The sequence below is a fragment of the Oryzias latipes genome, chromosome 6, assembly GCF_053564925.1.
Source record: "Oryzias latipes strain Hd-rR chromosome 6, Olatipes_Hd-rR_3.1".
Taxonomy (NCBI): domain Eukaryota; kingdom Metazoa; phylum Chordata; class Actinopteri; order Beloniformes; family Adrianichthyidae; genus Oryzias; species Oryzias latipes.
The window spans coordinates 18,096,852-18,114,221 of record NC_136242.1 but is presented as its reverse complement, the minus strand read 5'-3'; the positions used below and the strand labels follow the sequence as shown (position 1 = coordinate 18,114,221).

The 17,370-nt window shown below is 39.0% G+C and overlaps 2 protein-coding genes across 11 annotated transcripts; one reads left to right on the top strand and one right to left on the bottom strand.

Annotated features, from left to right (window-relative positions):
• Nucleotides 1–6: 6 nt before the first annotated feature.
• galk2 (galactokinase 2) lies at nucleotides 7–3,547 on the top strand. 2 transcript variants are annotated; one of them, XM_011475997.4, is made up of 10 exons: nucleotides 7–146; nucleotides 215–315; nucleotides 447–570; nucleotides 659–752; nucleotides 852–998; nucleotides 1,072–1,170; nucleotides 1,257–1,409; nucleotides 1,511–1,721; nucleotides 1,924–2,125; nucleotides 2,798–3,547. In XM_011475997.4, exons 1-10 carry the CDS (start codon nucleotides 97–99, stop codon nucleotides 3,003–3,005), a joined length of 1,389 nt encoding a protein of 462 aa, XP_011474299.1. In that variant the 5' UTR covers nucleotides 7–96; the 3' UTR covers nucleotides 3,006–3,547. The 2 variants fall into 2 exon arrangements, with proteins under 2 accessions (XP_011474299.1, XP_004069615.1); XM_004069567.5 differs by having other exon boundaries at nucleotides 8–146; nucleotides 227–315.
• On the bottom strand, nucleotides 3,498–17,140 carry atp8b4 (ATPase phospholipid transporting 8B4). 9 transcript variants are annotated; one of them, XM_020703944.3, is made up of 29 exons: nucleotides 16,973–17,099; nucleotides 16,672–16,791; nucleotides 16,294–16,352; nucleotides 13,280–13,338; nucleotides 13,088–13,201; nucleotides 12,896–12,994; nucleotides 12,751–12,812; nucleotides 12,594–12,666; nucleotides 12,268–12,338; nucleotides 12,089–12,168; nucleotides 11,785–11,943; nucleotides 11,533–11,621; nucleotides 11,134–11,330; nucleotides 10,833–11,041; nucleotides 10,503–10,546; nucleotides 10,265–10,427; nucleotides 9,980–10,168; nucleotides 9,697–9,812; nucleotides 9,159–9,323; nucleotides 8,965–9,076; nucleotides 8,754–8,859; nucleotides 8,145–8,286; nucleotides 7,436–7,619; nucleotides 5,985–6,208; nucleotides 5,818–5,901; nucleotides 5,155–5,400; nucleotides 4,936–5,074; nucleotides 4,728–4,858; nucleotides 3,498–4,576 (listed from the first exon to the last, which is right to left on the bottom strand). In XM_020703944.3, exons 3-29 carry the CDS (start codon nucleotides 16,322–16,324, stop codon nucleotides 4,265–4,267), a joined length of 3,600 nt encoding a protein of 1,199 aa, XP_020559603.1. In that variant the 5' UTR covers nucleotides 16,325–16,352; nucleotides 16,672–16,791; nucleotides 16,973–17,099; the 3' UTR covers nucleotides 3,498–4,264. The 9 variants fall into 9 exon arrangements, with proteins under 9 accessions (XP_020559603.1, XP_020559606.1, XP_078804770.1 ...); XM_020703947.3 differs by having other exon boundaries at nucleotides 12,896–12,913; nucleotides 16,672–16,992; XM_078948644.1 differs by lacking the exons at nucleotides 12,594–12,666; nucleotides 12,751–12,812; nucleotides 12,896–12,994 and having other exon boundaries at nucleotides 16,672–16,992.
• Between the last annotated feature and the right edge of the window lie 230 nt (nucleotides 17,141–17,370).

Genomic DNA, 17,370 nt, shown 5'->3' with positions numbered 1-17,370 from the left:
TTTAGTCAGCTGACAGGACACAGGCTGCTCACCACTTCCCCAATTTAACGTCGTGGGACCACGTAAACACCCAGATTATTCCAAATCAGGTGAAAAATGGCCTCAAACCCACCCAAGATAAAGACATCGATTGCTACAAATCAAAGGTGAGATGACAAATGAGGACAGTTGAGGGAAAGAGGCAACCGTGTGGCTCTTATTTACTTGAATATAGTGTCATCTGCAGGTTGAAAAACCTGAAAAATGCATTTGAAGCCAAGTATGGAGAATCCCCACTATTCTACACGTGTGCACCTGGAAGAGTTAATCTAATAGGTAAACTAAATGCTCCATTTTTCTGTGTTATCATCATAACTAAATAAATTGATGTTTTTTTCATTAATACAAGTCATTTGATCTCACTGGGACACTTTTCTTTCTTTATTTTCTTGTAATACATTTACCAGGGGAACACATTGATTACTGCGGTTATTCTGTACTGCCGATGGCCATTGAGCAGAACATCCTTGCAGCTGTGTCTGTAAACAACTCTGGAATGATCCAACTGGCAAACATAAATCCTCAATATAAGTAAGAGACCAGATATCATTTTAATTCTTCCTAAATGGTTGATTGTTAGGATTTCTTGCATTACAAACGTGTTTTTGGTCATCTGCAGAGATTATAAAGTGTCATGCTCAGAGGACATCGCCATAAACAAAGACGACCCAAAGTGGTATTATTATTTTCTCTGTGGAGTTAAAGGTATCCAGGTATGATGTGTTTGTTATGTAATGTCTGAAATAATTGACCTGGAATGAAAATAAATATTTGTACAGTTTTTGTTGCTGTGAGTGTTTTTTTTCCTGCAGGAGAAGTTTGGGATCCCTCGTTTGGCTGGGATGTCCTGTGTGGTAGATGGATCTATTCCTCCCAGTTCCGGTCTATCGAGCTCAAGTGCTTTGGTTTGTTGTGCTGGTCTGTTAACTATGGAAGCCAATCAGAAATCCCTTTCCAAGGTAAAATCCTTACTAAGAGGATAAATACGAAGATACTTCGAAGCCCTCTGTTTATGTGCATTTATTCCTCCAGGTGGCTCTTGCTGAGATATGTGCCAAATGTGAGCGCTACATCGGTACAGAGGGGGGAGGCATGGACCAGTCCATTTCTTTTCTGGCAGAAAAAGGCACTGTGTGTACCTGTTTTCCATCAGTCTTTTTTCCTTAAAAGGTAACCCTTAAACAAAAGTGTGCATTAATTTTTGCATCTATTGTCAGGCAAAGCTGATAGAGTTTCACCCTCTGCGGGCCACTGATGTGAAGCTTCCAGAGGGAGCTGTATTTGTGATTTCCAACTGTTGCAAGGAGATGAACAAAGCCGCCTCCTCTCACTACAACATCCGTGTGGTGGAGTGCCGGATTGCCACAAAGGTGGAGTTTGAAGCTGCATGCTAAAGTTAATTTTTGGTCTTTTTTAAAATCTCCAGCTTCATTCGACTGGTTTTGAACCTGTGTTGTTTGTGTGGATGCAGATGCTGGCGCATCATCGTGGTCTGGACCCAAGCAAAGTGTCCAAGCTGTCTCAGGTTCAGACTGAACTGAATGCCTCTCTGGAGGAGATGCTGGCCATGGTGGAGGAGGTGTTTCATCCTGAACCGTACACTCGGGAGGAGATCTGCAAGCTCCTGAGCATCACCTCGGAGAAGTTCTCAACAGAAGTGCTGAGTGCCAACACCCAGCAGGGTGTGTAACAGCTCACATCTGCAAATTAACTCAGTTATTTGGTCAAGATTTTCTTTAAATCTCAACTCTGAATAGGAGTTTAAGTGTTTTTCTTTAGCTTAATAGTCAAGTTAAAAGTGAGTTTATATTATTTAAACTCCATGAACATCATTTTTGCATGTGCACTAAAGATGACATTTGCATCTTACGTCTTGTCTCCTAGAAACGCACTTTAAGCTTTACCAGCGGAGCAAACATGTGTACGGTGAAGCTGCTCGGGTGATGAGCTTCAAGAGCGTCTGTGACTCTGAACCGGTCGACGCCATACGTCTCCTGGGGGATCTGATGAACCAGAGCCATGTGAGCTGCAGAGACCTCTATGAATGCAGCTGTCCTGAACTGGACCAACTGGTGGACATCTGTCTGTAAGTCCTGCAGGTCACATTTGACCATTTTAGAGATTTATCAGAAATTATTTCGCTGCTCTGTAGGTTTTCTTTTCTGAAAGATACTTTCTTATGATTTATCAAACTGTTTTACAAATTGCCCCACAAAGCTGTCTGAGTTTTTAAGATTATTACACTACAGTAAAAAAGGCCTCAGGGAATGACTTTACTGTGACAAATCCATTTGAAGTGTTGTTAAAATTGCTCCAGAATATCTGTTAACTAACTTTCTCAGTTTTTACCTTGTAATCACCGAAGTCTCTTGACTGTGATTTGGTCGATCAACATGATAGGTTGCTGGAGTTTTCCTTTACTGCCACCTTCTGGACAGTTTGGATTTTTTTCCTTCAAAACCACAAGTCAAACTCCAGCATTTTTTTTTTAGCCCAACTTAGTAAATGTCAGCAAGATGTGAAATAAGAGGAGAATGTGGGGAAAAAAAAGAACTCCCTTTAGATTTTTTTAAACACTGATTGATTTGTATTGATTGTAACCTATTAAACGCTTGCTTTCCTTCAGTGAGATAAATAGCATTTTAATGGGTTCTCCTTTATTCCTGCAGCCCATCCTGATATTCAAGAAAAAGATTAATGGGCTGACTTTGTAGTATTCAATCTCTAAAATGATCTTTGCTGTTTTATCTGAACACAGAAAGTCGGGGGCCGTTGGATCCCGGTTGACAGGAGCCGGATGGGGAGGCTGTGCCGTCTCCATGGTTCCCAGTAAGAAGATGGAGTCTTTCCTAAAAGCTGTCAGAGATGCATACTACACCCCCGACCCCCGCAGGGCGGCTATGGAAAAACAAAGTTTGTTTGTTTCAAAGCCGGCTGGAGGAGCTGCACTTTTCCTGGAGGACTAAAACTTTTGTTGCAATCATTTTTTTTTTCTTTTCAAAAATGCAGAAACAGCTATGGGAAATAAGGGACTTCTGACCATCCTTTACATGCACGGATGGTTGTTGGGGTTTCAATTGAACTCTTAAAGGTGGAATATAAGGGCTGAAATATTTCTCAAGTGTTTCTTCAGAATACTCTTCTTGATTTATAGTTCATGTTTTATAATAAATATACAACTGAATCAACTTCTTACTTAACAAAGGTACTGAAAAGTCAAATATTTTCTTGGCATTTTAAAATAAAATAGTATACATAAAAAGTATGCACATAGCTGCACATATTTATCATCAAAACAACCTTATTTCAGATGTTTTTATACCTCATACTGCCTCTTTGCAGGTTCCACACTCTAAATCTTTGCTATCTGAATAACTCAAAGCTCAGATATTTTTCATTTTACAGCTTCAATATATGCTACCTATCCCTGAAGTGCTGGAGAAAAACAAAAACAGTCATTTTTAATGCGTTTTGACATGATCACTTTATTAAAAAAAACAATCTTTAATCTGTTCCACGACATTTCTTGGTTTTCTGCAACTGAACATCTTGTCTTTGTTTGTATTGTTTGCAATTCATATTTTTAGATATTACAATGCGTCCTTATGTTTTTGAATACATTCAGGTGAACATTGATCAAAAATCAAGTAACACACACAGTTGTCTTCAACAAAAACAACAGATTGAACCTCACAAGGAAGATGTGGCATTAGTATTCCAGTTTTTTTAGACAGATTGTGCTTTTGTTCAACAGGTTCATTCCAAAAAATGTCCTTTAATTTAATAAATACATTTATATTTTATATATTTCTTGAAAACTTAACTAGAAAGTTAAAACTCATTGATTTCCACTTTTAATAACTTGTGATCAGAGCTGATGATTTAGAGCCTTTTTCCTGTAAAAAGAAATTGCATCTGATTAATGGTGAGAGAGAAACACATTTTATATTTTAACAGAGATTACCAATTTTTCATACTTTAACAACTAATGTCTAATGTAACAGGCGTATTTCCAATGTGTTCATCATTTTTATTTTCTTTTAATTGATCTTCTTTCCTCTATACTAATAAACAGATCAATGACACTATTTTAAATTACTTGGTATAAAAAAAGAGGTATGTTTGTGTTTTTAATTTGAGCATGGGCTAACCCCAATGAAGGACACTGGTAGCTTGTGCTTACACTGGGGGTCCACTCACATGGATTTCTGTAAAGTGTCCCTCATCAACAGTTAAGTCTGTCCGGTTGCTTTAGACTCTGGTGCTGCTTGTTTGGGCTTCCAAAGGAGATGCATGAGACTGCGTTTGTTCTCTTGATCACATTTTCGATCCACTTGGAGCTCGGCGCTGTTCTTTCATAGGAGCATGTGGAGGAGACTCTGCTTGTCCTCATGTTTTTGCCGGAGGTGATGAGCTCTCCAAAGCCCTCCTGGTGGGAGAAGGCGTAGGCGGAGCGGCGAGAGCTTGTCCTGCGTGCTCGCCTCAGGTTCTGCTCCTCTGGTCTCTGACTCTTACATGACTGCTGGAGTTGACGCACCTGTGGAAACAATGAGGAATTTTAAAGAAAAATCCCATCAGATACACATCCTTGGATTAGATGATGAAAATAATTTAAAAGGTGGATTATAAATTTTAAAAATGCATGAGCAGTTTTCTGCTTGGAGTCAAGGATTTTGAACTTTGTGTACCTTGTCTGTTTGAGTTGGGAAGAGGCTGGCTCGTATGGATCTAACAAATAAATCAGGCACAATACACACTGCAGTGGTGAGCAGAATGACTAGCCACACGCTCTTCTCTGAAAGACAGTTACGAGCCGCTCCTGAAGAGACACAGAATAACATTTATTCACAACTGGATTTCCTTTGTCTTACAGGCATTGCATTGAGCCAAACTCACCAACAAATGAAAAGATATTTGAAAAAACACCAAACAATCCATCACTTTGCATGGCAAACAATATTGCAAAGTACATTGCCAAACTTCCCCATACGAACAGATGGTTGACTGCAGTCCAGTAATGCGTGTCCAGTCCAATCTAGAAAGTTAAAAGCATCACACTTTAGTATGAGATTTTATAACTGCCTCAGTTTGGACTCGCTAAGTTCTGAGGCTCACCTGAACACTCACAACAATGACCAAAGATGTTGCTATGGTGATGGAAAACGTTTGCTGGTCTGAGGAGTGGGACCCGTCTTCTTTCACCATAACAGAGAATGCTCCGTAGGGAATAAAGAAAAGCAGGAATGATGTGGTCATGCCGTGCACGGTGCACAGGAAAAACTGCCGCTTGTTGAAGAAAAGATTGTTCTGCCCGGATTTGTACAAACTCGGATGGCGAAGGCTGTTCTGGTCGTTAACATCCTGCAGGGACAAAAGCGAGGAAACATTGCAGTAATAATAGGCATTTTACGAAAACACTGGGCTCAAGTGGCACATTAGATGGTGAGTGGAGGAACACATCCACACTGTATGCAGCTTTGATTTTAGTAGTGAAAATAACCAAAAAATACACGAAGTATATTGTCTTACTGTGGATTTAGGCTCTCAGAAACATTTAGAATCATTCTGTTGGTCATTTATTTTTTTCATTTCACAATTTTGGGAAGTTATTAGTGACGTAATTGCATGATTTAGCTGAGTGATTTGATTTTTTTATTTCATAAAAATGCGTGAAGCTTTAAAGGCATGATATTTTACACTTATGTCTTGATTATAAACCATAATATTATTATTATTATTATTATTATTATACTATTATTGTTTTTATCAGGGCCTCACCTGATCAAAAAGTCCCATCGCTAGCACTGGCAAAGAAGTGTAGACAATGTTGAAGAGGGTTATGAACCACTGGTCATACACAGTCTGTGAAAGCAAAAAATGTATGAACGATTCCGTTTTCCAAAATTGTACATTGCTTTGAAACGGATAGATTTGAATTCACCCACCTGTGCTGAAAAACCACAGAAGAAGCCGTACCAGAAGTGAACCAGGGTAAAGGCAAAGTTTTTGTAGAAAAAGTAACTTAAAAAATTGGACATACGGAAATAGGACCAGCGTCCGTGTACCAGCAGGAGCCTCTGCAGATACCGAAACTGAGCAAATGAGTAGTCAGAGGCCAGAACAGCCTGCATTCCCTCCTGACCACTGATGCCAACACCGATATGAGAAGCTGAGAAGAGGAGCACGCAATAAGGATCTGGTCAAGTTTGAAGGACATTGAACTATGAAATGCAGCAAAAATATTTGTTAATCAAAAGATGAATATAACGAATGCTATAGAACTATTAGAAACAAAATTATGCCATTCTGTGAGTTCAAAAATCATGTTTAAAGAGAAATTTGACTTTTTTCCAGCTTCAGGTTCCTGATATGTTATTGAAAACAAATAAAATTATTGTTAGTTTTAATTTTTTCAGATAGAAAAATCCCTTTATTTTTAGGGGGAACATTTATTTTCCAAAACCAAAGTAGCAGCACAGATGCCGTACAGCTTTAGGCTCACTGTAGTTGAATTTTATTTCCTTCTTTATTTAGAAAAATAGAGTTTATAAAATACCAGTGAAAGGGCGATTACATGAAAATCTTTTAAAAACAAATACTGTTTTATATTTCACATGATCCAGTGTTTACTCTGTAAGGGTTTTACCCAGGTGGTAAATATTCAGCCACTGAGACTCAGCTTATGGACAATTTCGGTTAAATAAAAAAATTACACTTTTACTCTAAGGATGGCAGCAACAAGAACACACCCGTTTTTGCTAAATTTTATGAATAATTACTAGAATTATTCTCTTCTTCACCTCCTGCACTCATAATCAGATTTTTTATTTGCAACAATAAAGCTTTTAATAATAATGGATTAGATTTATCTTTTGTGCTTTTCCAGACATTCAAAGCACTTACAGTGTGTCCATTATTCATTCACTCCTCATTCATACTTGGTGATGGTAAGCTATGGTTGTAGCCACAGCTGCCCTGGGGCAGACTGACAGAGGCGTGGCTGCCAGTTCGCGCCTCCGGCCCCTCTGACCATCACCGGGATGATTCATACACATTTACAGGCCAGTGGAGCCACACTGGAGGCAAGGAGGGTGAAGTGTCTTGCCCAAGGACACAACGACAGTTGGCTGGGGGGAGCGGGGATCGACCCGCCGACCCTTCGATCATTGGACAACCTGCTCAACCGCCTGAGCCACTGCTGACCTTTTGATGCATTAAGTCATCCAAAAATTTAAAAGGAATCAAGCAGAAGCTTATTCTTTCTTGTCAGATTTGAACAGATTTGTTTCAAACCAGAGGCATGAAATGATGGATCCTTTTACAAGGAAAATATGTTGGTAGGACTTCAAAAACAATATAAGACAAACAAATTAGGCTTAATGCTGGTCCTTCTTACTCTTGATCATGCTGACGTCGTTTGCTCCGTCTCCCACAGCCAGAGTGACGGCCCTCTTGTGCTTCCTCACCAGCTCCACCACCTGAGCTTTCTGCATCGGAGTGACCCGACAGCAGATGACAGTTTTACACAAACAGGCCAGGTCCAGAAACACGATTTCCAGCTGGGGCTCCAGAGCGTGAGCCTGCAGGGCAAACATACATCACATTTTTTAAACATGCCATCACTTTGCATCACCCCTGCAGAGGCATCATGGAGCAGCATCCACAGTGAGCAGCAGATCAGGCACACTGCCAAAGGCGTGGCAAGAGAGGACAAAGTGAATGTTAATGAAAACTTGAGGTAGAGCTGATGACCCAGAGGAGCACAGCAGGTTCCTGCTAATTAAACTGTGTTAAGTCAGCAGCAGGTAAACAAGCAGCACAGCAAGGGCTACAGTCATCTTGGACAAAAAACAAAAAAAAGGCTAAATAAACATGTAACCCTTGTGCTATCTTAGATGACCCCACCCTTACATTGACGTGTTCTCCCTACCACGACAACGGTGGATAAAGGTGGAAAGATTTCCTGTAATCCATGGACACCAGTGAAGATCACAAATCATTGAAGAAAAAGGTTCAGAGCACTGTCTAGTGGGTCTAGATGACCCAACTCCCAACGTTAAAGTGCCTAGGACAGCACAAGGGTTAAAAAAAGATAGTTTTCTTACCAAACTGTGTCCGTTGATGACTAAGGCATACTCTGTTATGATGGCTTCTTCAAACACTGAATCATCTGCAAACATGTCGTTCTCCTCATCATTTCTTGCGTCACTGACTCGACTCAAACTGAGGATGCGCTCTTTAGCCTCCCTGGGGGAAAATTTAAAGCAGATAAAATGTACTTTTTTTTTTGACAGTACCTGTAACTATACAGTAACCATAACAGCCTCTAACTCAATTCATCCTCAGAACCTGCTAAATCTCTTTCAGGGTCATGGGCTGCATGACCCAACCCAGCTCCTGTTGGGCAATGGCAGGTTACCCCCTGAACAGGTCACAACCTCATGCCTATAGGGACAACTTCTGGAAACCAAATAACTGTTAAATCATGTTCTTGGACTGTAGGAGGAACCTGGAGTGCCTGCAGAATCCCTCACATGCACATGGAGAGCAAGCAGTCTCCACATAGTGGGGCCCCTGCTGGGATTTGAACCAGGGTCTTCTGTTAAGCACTGTTCCACTGTGCAGCCCTACATTTGAGTCATGTTGCTCAAAAGTATCAGCTTTCTTTCCCTTTTTCTGAAATATTTAGTGCAAGAATATCAGCAGATGGTCACCTGAGTTGCTGCTGCACTTCCGTAAGTGTGTGGCCGGAGACAACAAACACATCAGTCATGTCATCTCGCAGCATGTTGCAGGAGTAGCCGATGTTCACTGCTGTTTCTGAAAATTACAGTTTAAATCTGTTCAGCTCACTATAGGTGATAATAAAAAAAATAATGTCAAGTTAGAAGCAAAATTCTGATTTCTTCAATATAAAAAACCCACCTTGTTTGTCTCCTGTTAAAACCCAAATTTTAATATTAGCCAGATTCAATTTGGAAATTGTTTCTGGCACTCCCTCCTGAAGTTTGTCCTCAATAGCTGTTGCTCCTAGAAGCTTCAAAGATGTCAGCGGTCAGTCTACAGTTCAAATGGGATCAGTCGCTTTAAAAATGTTAACAGAAGGAGGTCAGTTTTACCTTCATGCCCCGTTCGATCTCCTCGTAGAGAGCAGCAAGCTGATCTTCACGGTTCTCAAGCACGGCACTGACAAATAGAAACTTCTTCATCCAAACATCACAGTATTCCTCATCGAGATCTTTGTAGGCCAGAGCTAGAGTTCGAAGCCCTTCTCCTGCAAATTCCTTTGAAAACAATTTTTGAGAAAAATCGATTAATAGGCGTAAAAAAAACAGCATTGGGCAATTTCATGCTTAACTCTTCAGTTAGTCTGAACAAACATATTTTAGAAATCAAAAAAGGTTTTTAAAATGTATGCTAAGCTAGAGCAAAGAGCAAGTAATGATCGAGAAATAATTATTTTTTTTATTATTCCTTTCACATTTTTCTAAGAGTTGAAACTAAATCATTTAGATTGAGCAATGTGTTTTTGAGCATTAAAGTCAGCAGGTATCATCTGATGGACGACACTAATACACATCTAGAATTGGACACAACAAGAAAAACAACCCCAAAGAAGAGAAAACATGTAATGCTAATTAAGCAGAGGAGACCCACATTGAGTTGTTCGGATGTAGTGTGCATGAGGTCTGTGCTGGACGGATCCAGAAGATCAAAGATAATCGTGTCAGCTCCTTTGCAGTATAATCTAAGTCTTCCCTGTGCATCTCTTACTGAACAAAACAAAGTAGAGCAACACGTTAAATGTTATCTTTACTTAAGGTTTAACTTTGGAAAAAAAAGACAATGTACTGCTTGTATAATTAAACATTTAGTTTACAGTGCATTTTAAACATTGTAGTTTAGTTTATAGCTTTGCAATTTTGAGAGAAAATCTAACCAATGACACTCATCCTCTTGCGCGTGTTGTTGAAGTCCAGTATGGCCAGCAGCTGGTAGGTGACAACTTGTCCCATCTCGCATACAGTGATACTTTCTGGGGTTCGAGCCCAAAAAGCAAAACCAAAATTCCTTGCAGCAGTGACTAACGCTGCCTCGTCTGGTGACTGGGCTTGGTACACCAGCTTTCCTATAACAAATGGAGTAAAAACCAGGAAAACTGATGGTACTTTTCAGTGCCGCTGTAAATTGTACGTGCCGTTACATGAACTTAGCCACAGATTACCTTCACTCTCCTCTGACATGACAGTGTGGCACAAAGCCAGCAGTCTGAAAAACTCCTGCACTGCAGGATCTTTCTGTTTCACTGCTTCGACCAGGGTGTTATCGTAGAACTTAAATGCACCATCCGAGAGGAGATTATAGGAAAAGTCCACACAGGCTGTTTTCTAGGGAGACAAGAGGCACCTATGTTTAAAGGCATTGTTCTTGTGCTAAAGAATACGTACTTATGAACTACTTACCTCAGTGATTTCCATCCTGTGACCAAATTCATCATAGACATCACCTAGGAGAAGAAAATGTTACAAATAAGTTAGATTTTTTTCACTTTTATTCTGTTACCTAAGAAATGTTCTGTACTTTTGTAATTAATTTTATTCTCAGGGTCAATGTGGATGTTTTTAAAGTCAAAATGTTTGGCCAAATATATTCATTTAATTAAAATATTTCATTTTTGAGCTCATTTCCCTTTGACTGTAGGTTTAACCTGCACTGTTCGTGAAATAAATGTAAAGTAAAATCTCTTCATAAATGTAAACCAAAATACAAATGAATAGAGAGTCAGTTAATACCGTAAATTGTTCCATTGATGGAGCACTTGCTGAAGACCATGATGTTCTGAGTGAGCGTGCCGGTCTTGTCAGAGAAGATGAACTCGACCTGACCAAGCTCCTCATTCAGGGTGGTGGTGCGAGCTACAGCTGCAGTGTTTGTCTGACGGTTGTGCATCTTAACGTCCCAGTTTATGAAGAAACTGTGACCAAGCCGCAGAACTTCCACACTGAGGAAGAAAAAAAACTCCCTAGTTTTAAAAAATTGGTCGAATTTTGCTTTGAAAAACTTGATAATTTACTTAAAAAACAGCCTCTTTACCTGACATACAATGAGATCGGCACAACGGTGTTGAGGATGATGATGTAGGACCAGAAGGTGAGGAAGCCAGAAAAAACTGTGCTGATCTGAAACTTAGTCCATGGTAAAAACATCTCAAATCCTCTGCCGATCCAGGTCTCCCAAATTGTGTTCCCAGTTGCCAAAATAACCCCCATGCATATGAGAAAAGCAAAAATCTGAAACATAGCAAAACTGATTTATAAAAGTATGAATAGATTATATAAAAAAACACGCCTATTAAAACATCTTCCATATGTGTGTGGCTATAACTGTATTTGAGAAAACAGAAACATATGATTTTTGAATGGATATGTGTTGGAATTGGAGGAAATCTTTAGATTTGATGTTGGTTAAAGTTTAGACGCAAGAAGCACTTACCCACAAAACTAAAGTGTTCATGAGTTTATCTATAGTAGTCCTTTTAAATTTAGTTTTCCCACAGTTCTGCATTAGTTTGGTTTGCAATCCTGTCAAAGGAAGGAAAACATATTTATAATTATTTAAAGAAAAAAAACGTCAATTTTAAAGGCTGGAAGAAAAAAAGCATTTAAAGAATCTGAACTGTGTAAAGAGTGAAGACAATGAAAATCATTAATTTTAAAAAAATTGATGATGATAGAAATAAAATACCAGCAAAGATGACCATTCCAAAGCACCATTCAGTATTTCTGAGGATGCAGCCCCGCAGCAGCATTTTTCCATTATCAAGAGAATATTTATTGCCTCTCCAGTTTAGTGTTCCTGTAAATTTGTCCAGCTTGTTGTTTGGTGGCTCACAGATGACTTTTCCTGAGACCCAAGGACAAGAATCAGACTCCCAGCAAGACTAATATATCAGAATTGAATCTTAAATACAATAAATAATCCTCTTTTCAGCCCATCTTTTAAATCGTAATTTTTTTTCATATATATATATAATTTTTTTCTTTCTTACCGTCAAAGTTGAGGAGTTTTGAAACATCTCCCAAATCTGAGGTGACGCTCAAAGCTTGTCTGGCTTTCAGATTCGTCTCTCTGTTCCGGAGGAAATGTAGCAGATAAACGGGAACATTGTGTTTCTCTGCTCATATGGATGACTTGTTGACTTCTATTTCGTGTTTCTTCGGTGCTCACCCATCAAGCTCTGCAGTTTCAATGTAGCACAGACCATAGGGCTCACTGCTGCAGAGAAGAAGGATGTCTGCCTGTGCACAAATCCAGTACAAAACGTTCAGCAGGGAAACGGAGCAAAGAACTGATCTGCATTATTGAGCCTTCAAGCGCACTCAGCAGCCTGCTTTTCCCACAGGAAACCTTTATGGCTTTCCACCTAGTTCTATTTTCATTATGGCTTTAAATCGGATTAGAAAGAATTGAACAAAAAACAAGAGCACAAACATTATCAGAAGTAGCAGATTCTTGTCGGCATGTCTGACCACAACACGTTCAAATGTACTCACAGCTACAAACTGATTGTTCTCTAGTTTGATAATGTCCCCCACTCGAACATTCATCCATTTCTCCTTCTGTAAACTTCACAGACAAACAAGAACATTTAATTTTCAGTTGATGACAGATGGAGGATCAGTGGGATGTAAATGGAAAGGAGGTAAATACCTCCCTCTGATGAGAACCTGAGACTTGCGGTTGTTGACCTGCTGGTCGCTTTTATGTCTAAACTGAAATTTAAGAAAAGGAACGAAAGTTTTACAAAAGTCAATTATAGGACGAGAACTTAAAAAATGTCAAAAGTGGGACTGACATAGTCATCAGTGGCGTCCTTCACAGCCGTGATGACCAGCACCATAACCAAAGGCACAATGGTGGTGAACCAAGACAGAGAGGAGATTTCTGGAATTAGCTGTGAAAGCAGTCTGTATGAGTCCTTTCACCTAAAAAGCCAACTCAGCCATTTTATTTTTTAATTGTTTGTTTGTTTAGTAAATCTTTGTACCTGCAGTATCAGCAGTACTACAAAGTAGGCATTTGCCACCCTCTGGAACTGCTCGAACAGGTTAACAGGTAGGAAGGTAAAGATGTTGTACTTTGAGGTTTTGATGCGGTTGTCCTGAAGAAGGAAACATGCTAAATATAAGTTAAATCCTTCTGACTTCAGATGTGAATCAAGCAAATGAAATCTACTCACAGCATAAAGAAACTTGTCGTTGTACTCCCGTGAATTGGCTTTCACTCTGCGTTCTTTCTCTACAAATAATGAACATTTCAGAAACATGAAGACGTAAATAATACGCTTAAATCTTTATAAGTAGACAAAAAGGTGGACAAAAAATGGCAACATTACATAATTTGGGTAAAAAACATTCCCCGTGTTACATCATTTTAATATCGTTAAGGTTTTCCGGACTCATTAAGCATCCTGGCCGACATTTTTGCATCTAAGAATCTGATCATAATCATAATTTACTATCAACAGCCTAACTGCTTTGTGCTGATATAACATTGCAAAATCTAAATGTTAAGTTTTATCCGAGATTTTGATGTTGATAACATTGCTTAAAAAATATAAAAAATACAAAATAGTTTTTTAAACTAATGGGAAATACAAAATATGTGTTTGACAAGCTAATATAACCAAAATAACAAATAGTTTAGGTTATGTAGTTTGTGGCATGATTTTGTACGTGTTGGGGGAAAAGAAATAGTAAATTTCATTAACTCACCTGGTAAACATGAAAGCTATCTAACACCTGCCAGAATATATGCAATCACTTATAGACACATTCACCTTCTTAATTAATATTTTTAGAATTTCAAAGATAACAAAAAACCACACAGGTTTTCAAAAGCTTGACATCTTTACTGAAAACACTTTTTTTTATCAGCCTGAAGACATATTTTAATATACTACTATTTGTGGGCCAAAACATTAAAACTAGAATAAATAAACGTTTGAAGTATTTCAATGGTTTTACATAACATATATATATATATATATATATATATATATATATATATATATATATATATATATATATATATATATATATATATATATATATATATATATACTTGTAAAACTGCATTCAGCAATTTAGTTTCAAAACCTGGGTTCAGGTTGCCTCCATATGTCCCTGTTGCACAAGTTTGGACTTTAAAAAAAAAACTGTCTTTATGCCTGGTCTTGTTTAGTTTAGTAATCTCATTCACAGAACATGCACCACCGCTAAAGCGATCAATTCTACCCCAGAAACAGCAGGTTCTGAGCAAAAACCATGGATGTGTGGATGTTTTTCAACACCTCCAACAAAGTTAAACTGTTGCTAAATTATGCATAGCACTCGCACCAACGGACAACAGGACAATGATCTCATGAGCTCAGAACATCAACACTAAATTATTAACTAAATGTGAAGCTATTTACAGCCTTCAGTTTGCTTAAACTTAGTATTTCATAGTGCTTATGAACAGTTTTGTACAATTTAGAAGCACTAATATATATATATATATATTTTTTTTTTTCTCCTCGTCAGGATCAATTTAGAGAAGGCATGCAAGTTTGAGGATCTAAAAATTCACCCTCTACCAGAAATTTTGAGATGCCTCCTAGCCTACAACAATTGAAGAAAACATATATTTTTTATGAGGATATCAACTCCTGCCCAAATGGAGTTTGTTCTAAATTTGTAACTAAATTTTAATCATTAACCTGTCATCAATTAAACAGTTAAAATGTCTGGAGTTGATACCAGGGATGGCATTTGCATTCAGAAGTTGATGCTGAGAACACATAACATGCAGTCAAAGGAGCTCTCACTGGAGATGAAACAGACCATTCTGGGGCTGAGAAAAAAGAACAACTCTTTCAGAAAGAGAGCATAAATGTTGGAAGTGGCCAAGTCAACAGTTTGGTACATACTGAGAAAGAAAGACTGTACTAGTGAGCATAGGAGCTCATAATGGCCTGGACCTCCATGAAAGACGACAGTGCTGGATGATCGCAGCATCCTTCTGATGATAAAGAAAAATTCCTCCACAACATCCACTGAAGTGAAGCACACTCATGAGGAAATAGGTATATCAATTTCTAATTCCCCCACAAAGAGAAGACTTCACAAGACTGAATAAAAGGATTTCTCACAAGGTGTAAACCATTGATCAACATAAAGGTCAGAATTGAATTTGCCAATCACCACATGAAGAAGCCAGCTGGGTTCTGGAACAACATTCTTTGGAAAGATGAGACTAAGATCAACCTGTACCAGAATGATGGAAAGAGGAAAGTTTGGAGAAGAACTGGAACCGCTCATGATCCAAAGCACACTGTATCTTTTGTAAAACATACTGGAGGTAGCGTGATGGCATGAGCATGCATGGCGTCCAGTGGCACTTGTGTGTTCATTGATGATGTGACAAAAGACAGTAGCCGAATGAATTCTGAAGTGTATAGAGACATACGTTTTGCTCAGATCAAGACAAATGCTGCAAAGTTGATTAGACAGCGCTTCACAGTATAGATAGACAATGATCCAAAAAATAATGCAAGGATTTTTTGGAAGCAAACAATATTCTTCAATGGCCGAGTCAACCACCAGAGTTGAACCCAGTTGAGCATGCATTTCACTTGACCAAGACAAAACTTAAGGTAGAAAGACCCACAAACAAAAAAACAACCGAAGACAGTTACAGTTATGGCATGAAAAAGCAAAAAGGAGGAAACCCAGCATTGATGCCCATGTGTTTCAGACTCCAGGCAGTCACTGCCTGCACAGAATTCTCAGTAAAATATTGACAAGTTACATTTCACTTAGAGTTATGTCTTTTGTCCAATTACTTTTGAGCCCCTGAAATGAGGAGCAATTGCACATAAACAGCTATCATTCTTACATGTTTTATCATATATTTGTGTTCAACCCCTTGAATTAAACCTTAAAGCCTGCACTGCAGTTATTTTGTAGTTATTTATTTCAAATCCAATGTAGTGGCCTACAGAGGCCAAATCATTAAGATTGTGTCACTGTCCAAATATTTCTGGGCCTGACTCTTTAAAAGAAGCTGGAGCTGTACTATATTGCCACAAAAACAGCAACAAATTGTATAGAAAGACAATGTAATAAGGGTGGTGACTACTAAGGGTTTTAACCCCTCATTTAATCTCATCCTTTTACATTTTTTAAAGATAAATACTGAATGAAAACATACCAATGTGAGGTTTTCTATTCCAGAATGCCATCTTTTCCTGGGACCTCGCCAAGGTTTCCCTGAGAGATACAGAACCCTAATGTGACTACAAACAGGATGAACCATAACTATTAGTATTGCAAAGGGTTGTGTCCAGACAAGCGACGTAAAAAGACAGTTGGTGACAGCAGTAGTAAGTAATCCCATAGACTATACGATCGGACAGGTAGGACGAAGCCAACGACACTCCTGCTCAATGTCTCTGAAAACAAAACTAGTTTTCATCATGTACTGATAAAAACTTCCTTCTTTAAGTTTTCTTTTAAATTAGTATTATTTTGCGTATCTCTAATGCAATACAATATTGCAGCTTTGTGCGCCAGTTCACCCCTTGGTTACCTCGCTGAAGTTTGTCACGGACGCAGTCTTGTGTTGTCTCCATGAATACAGCCAGTCTGTGACGATCAGTCATTCCAGGCACCGCATTCCCGCAGATTTCGTGTCCACCTCCTGAGCCAGCTAATGAGGACGGAGTCAACAGAGAGAGGTGCTGAGCAGAGGAACCCCGCAGTGGATGGATGGGAGGAGGAGGATGAGGATGGTGGTGGTGGTGGTGGTTAAGGCAGTGAGGAGAGATGCAGCAAGAAATCAGGCGGATGTGAGGATGAGGCACCAGCAGGAGAACTGCAGCATCCCTCACCGAAAGAGAGTCACAACGGGAGCCGGTGATGCGGGAGCACAGCCACCAGGGGGAGGAAGGTGGAGGTGCGTGAGCGTGCGTGACTGCTGCATCCTTGCTCTCCCTGCGCGTGGCAGAGTGAAACGGGCAGAAATCTCCCATATAATACAAATCAAGCTGTACTGTCACTGTCACAATGTTCTGAAATAATTTAGTCGATTAAAATATCTGGGGGGAAAAACTATTCCTTTAAACTTTATTCCATCATAGAAAATGTTATTGCGTTGTAAGAAATACCGTTGCTTAGAATTGGTTTAAAGCTTGAAATAAAGTGCGTGACATGAAGTTCACCGTGTTATGAGTTCCAATTATTTGCTCTTCCCACCCACCCCCATTTGATTTTTTACATTTTTGGGATT

What these genes read in the sequence shown, in the direction of transcription:
- galk2 (XM_011475997.4), top strand. Translation starts at nt 97, where the DNA reads ATGGCCTCAAACCCACCCAAGATAAAGACATCGATTGCTACAAATCAA. An exon ending in TGGAAGAGTTAATCTAATAG is followed by an intron (nt 316 to 446) that starts GTAAACTAAATG and finishes TACATTTACCAG; the next exon opens with GGGAACACATTGATTACTGC. An exon ending in CAACTGGTGGACATCTGTCT is followed by an intron (nt 2,126 to 2,797) that starts GTAAGTCCTGCA and finishes ATCTGAACACAG; the next exon opens with AAAGTCGGGGGCCGTTGGAT.
- atp8b4 (XM_078948641.1), bottom strand. Translation starts at nt 17,113, where the DNA reads ATGGGAGATTTCTGCCCGTTTCACTCTGCCACGCGCAGGGAGAGCAAG. An exon ending in CATCAATGGAACAATTTACG is followed by an intron (nt 10,547 to 10,832) that starts GTATTAACTGAC and finishes TTCTTCTCCTAG; the next exon opens with GTGATGTCTATGATGAATTT. An exon ending in GAAGTGCAGCAGCAACTCAG is followed by an intron (nt 8,287 to 8,753) that starts GTGACCATCTGC and finishes ATTTTCCCCCAG; the next exon opens with GGAGGCTAAAGAGCGCATCC.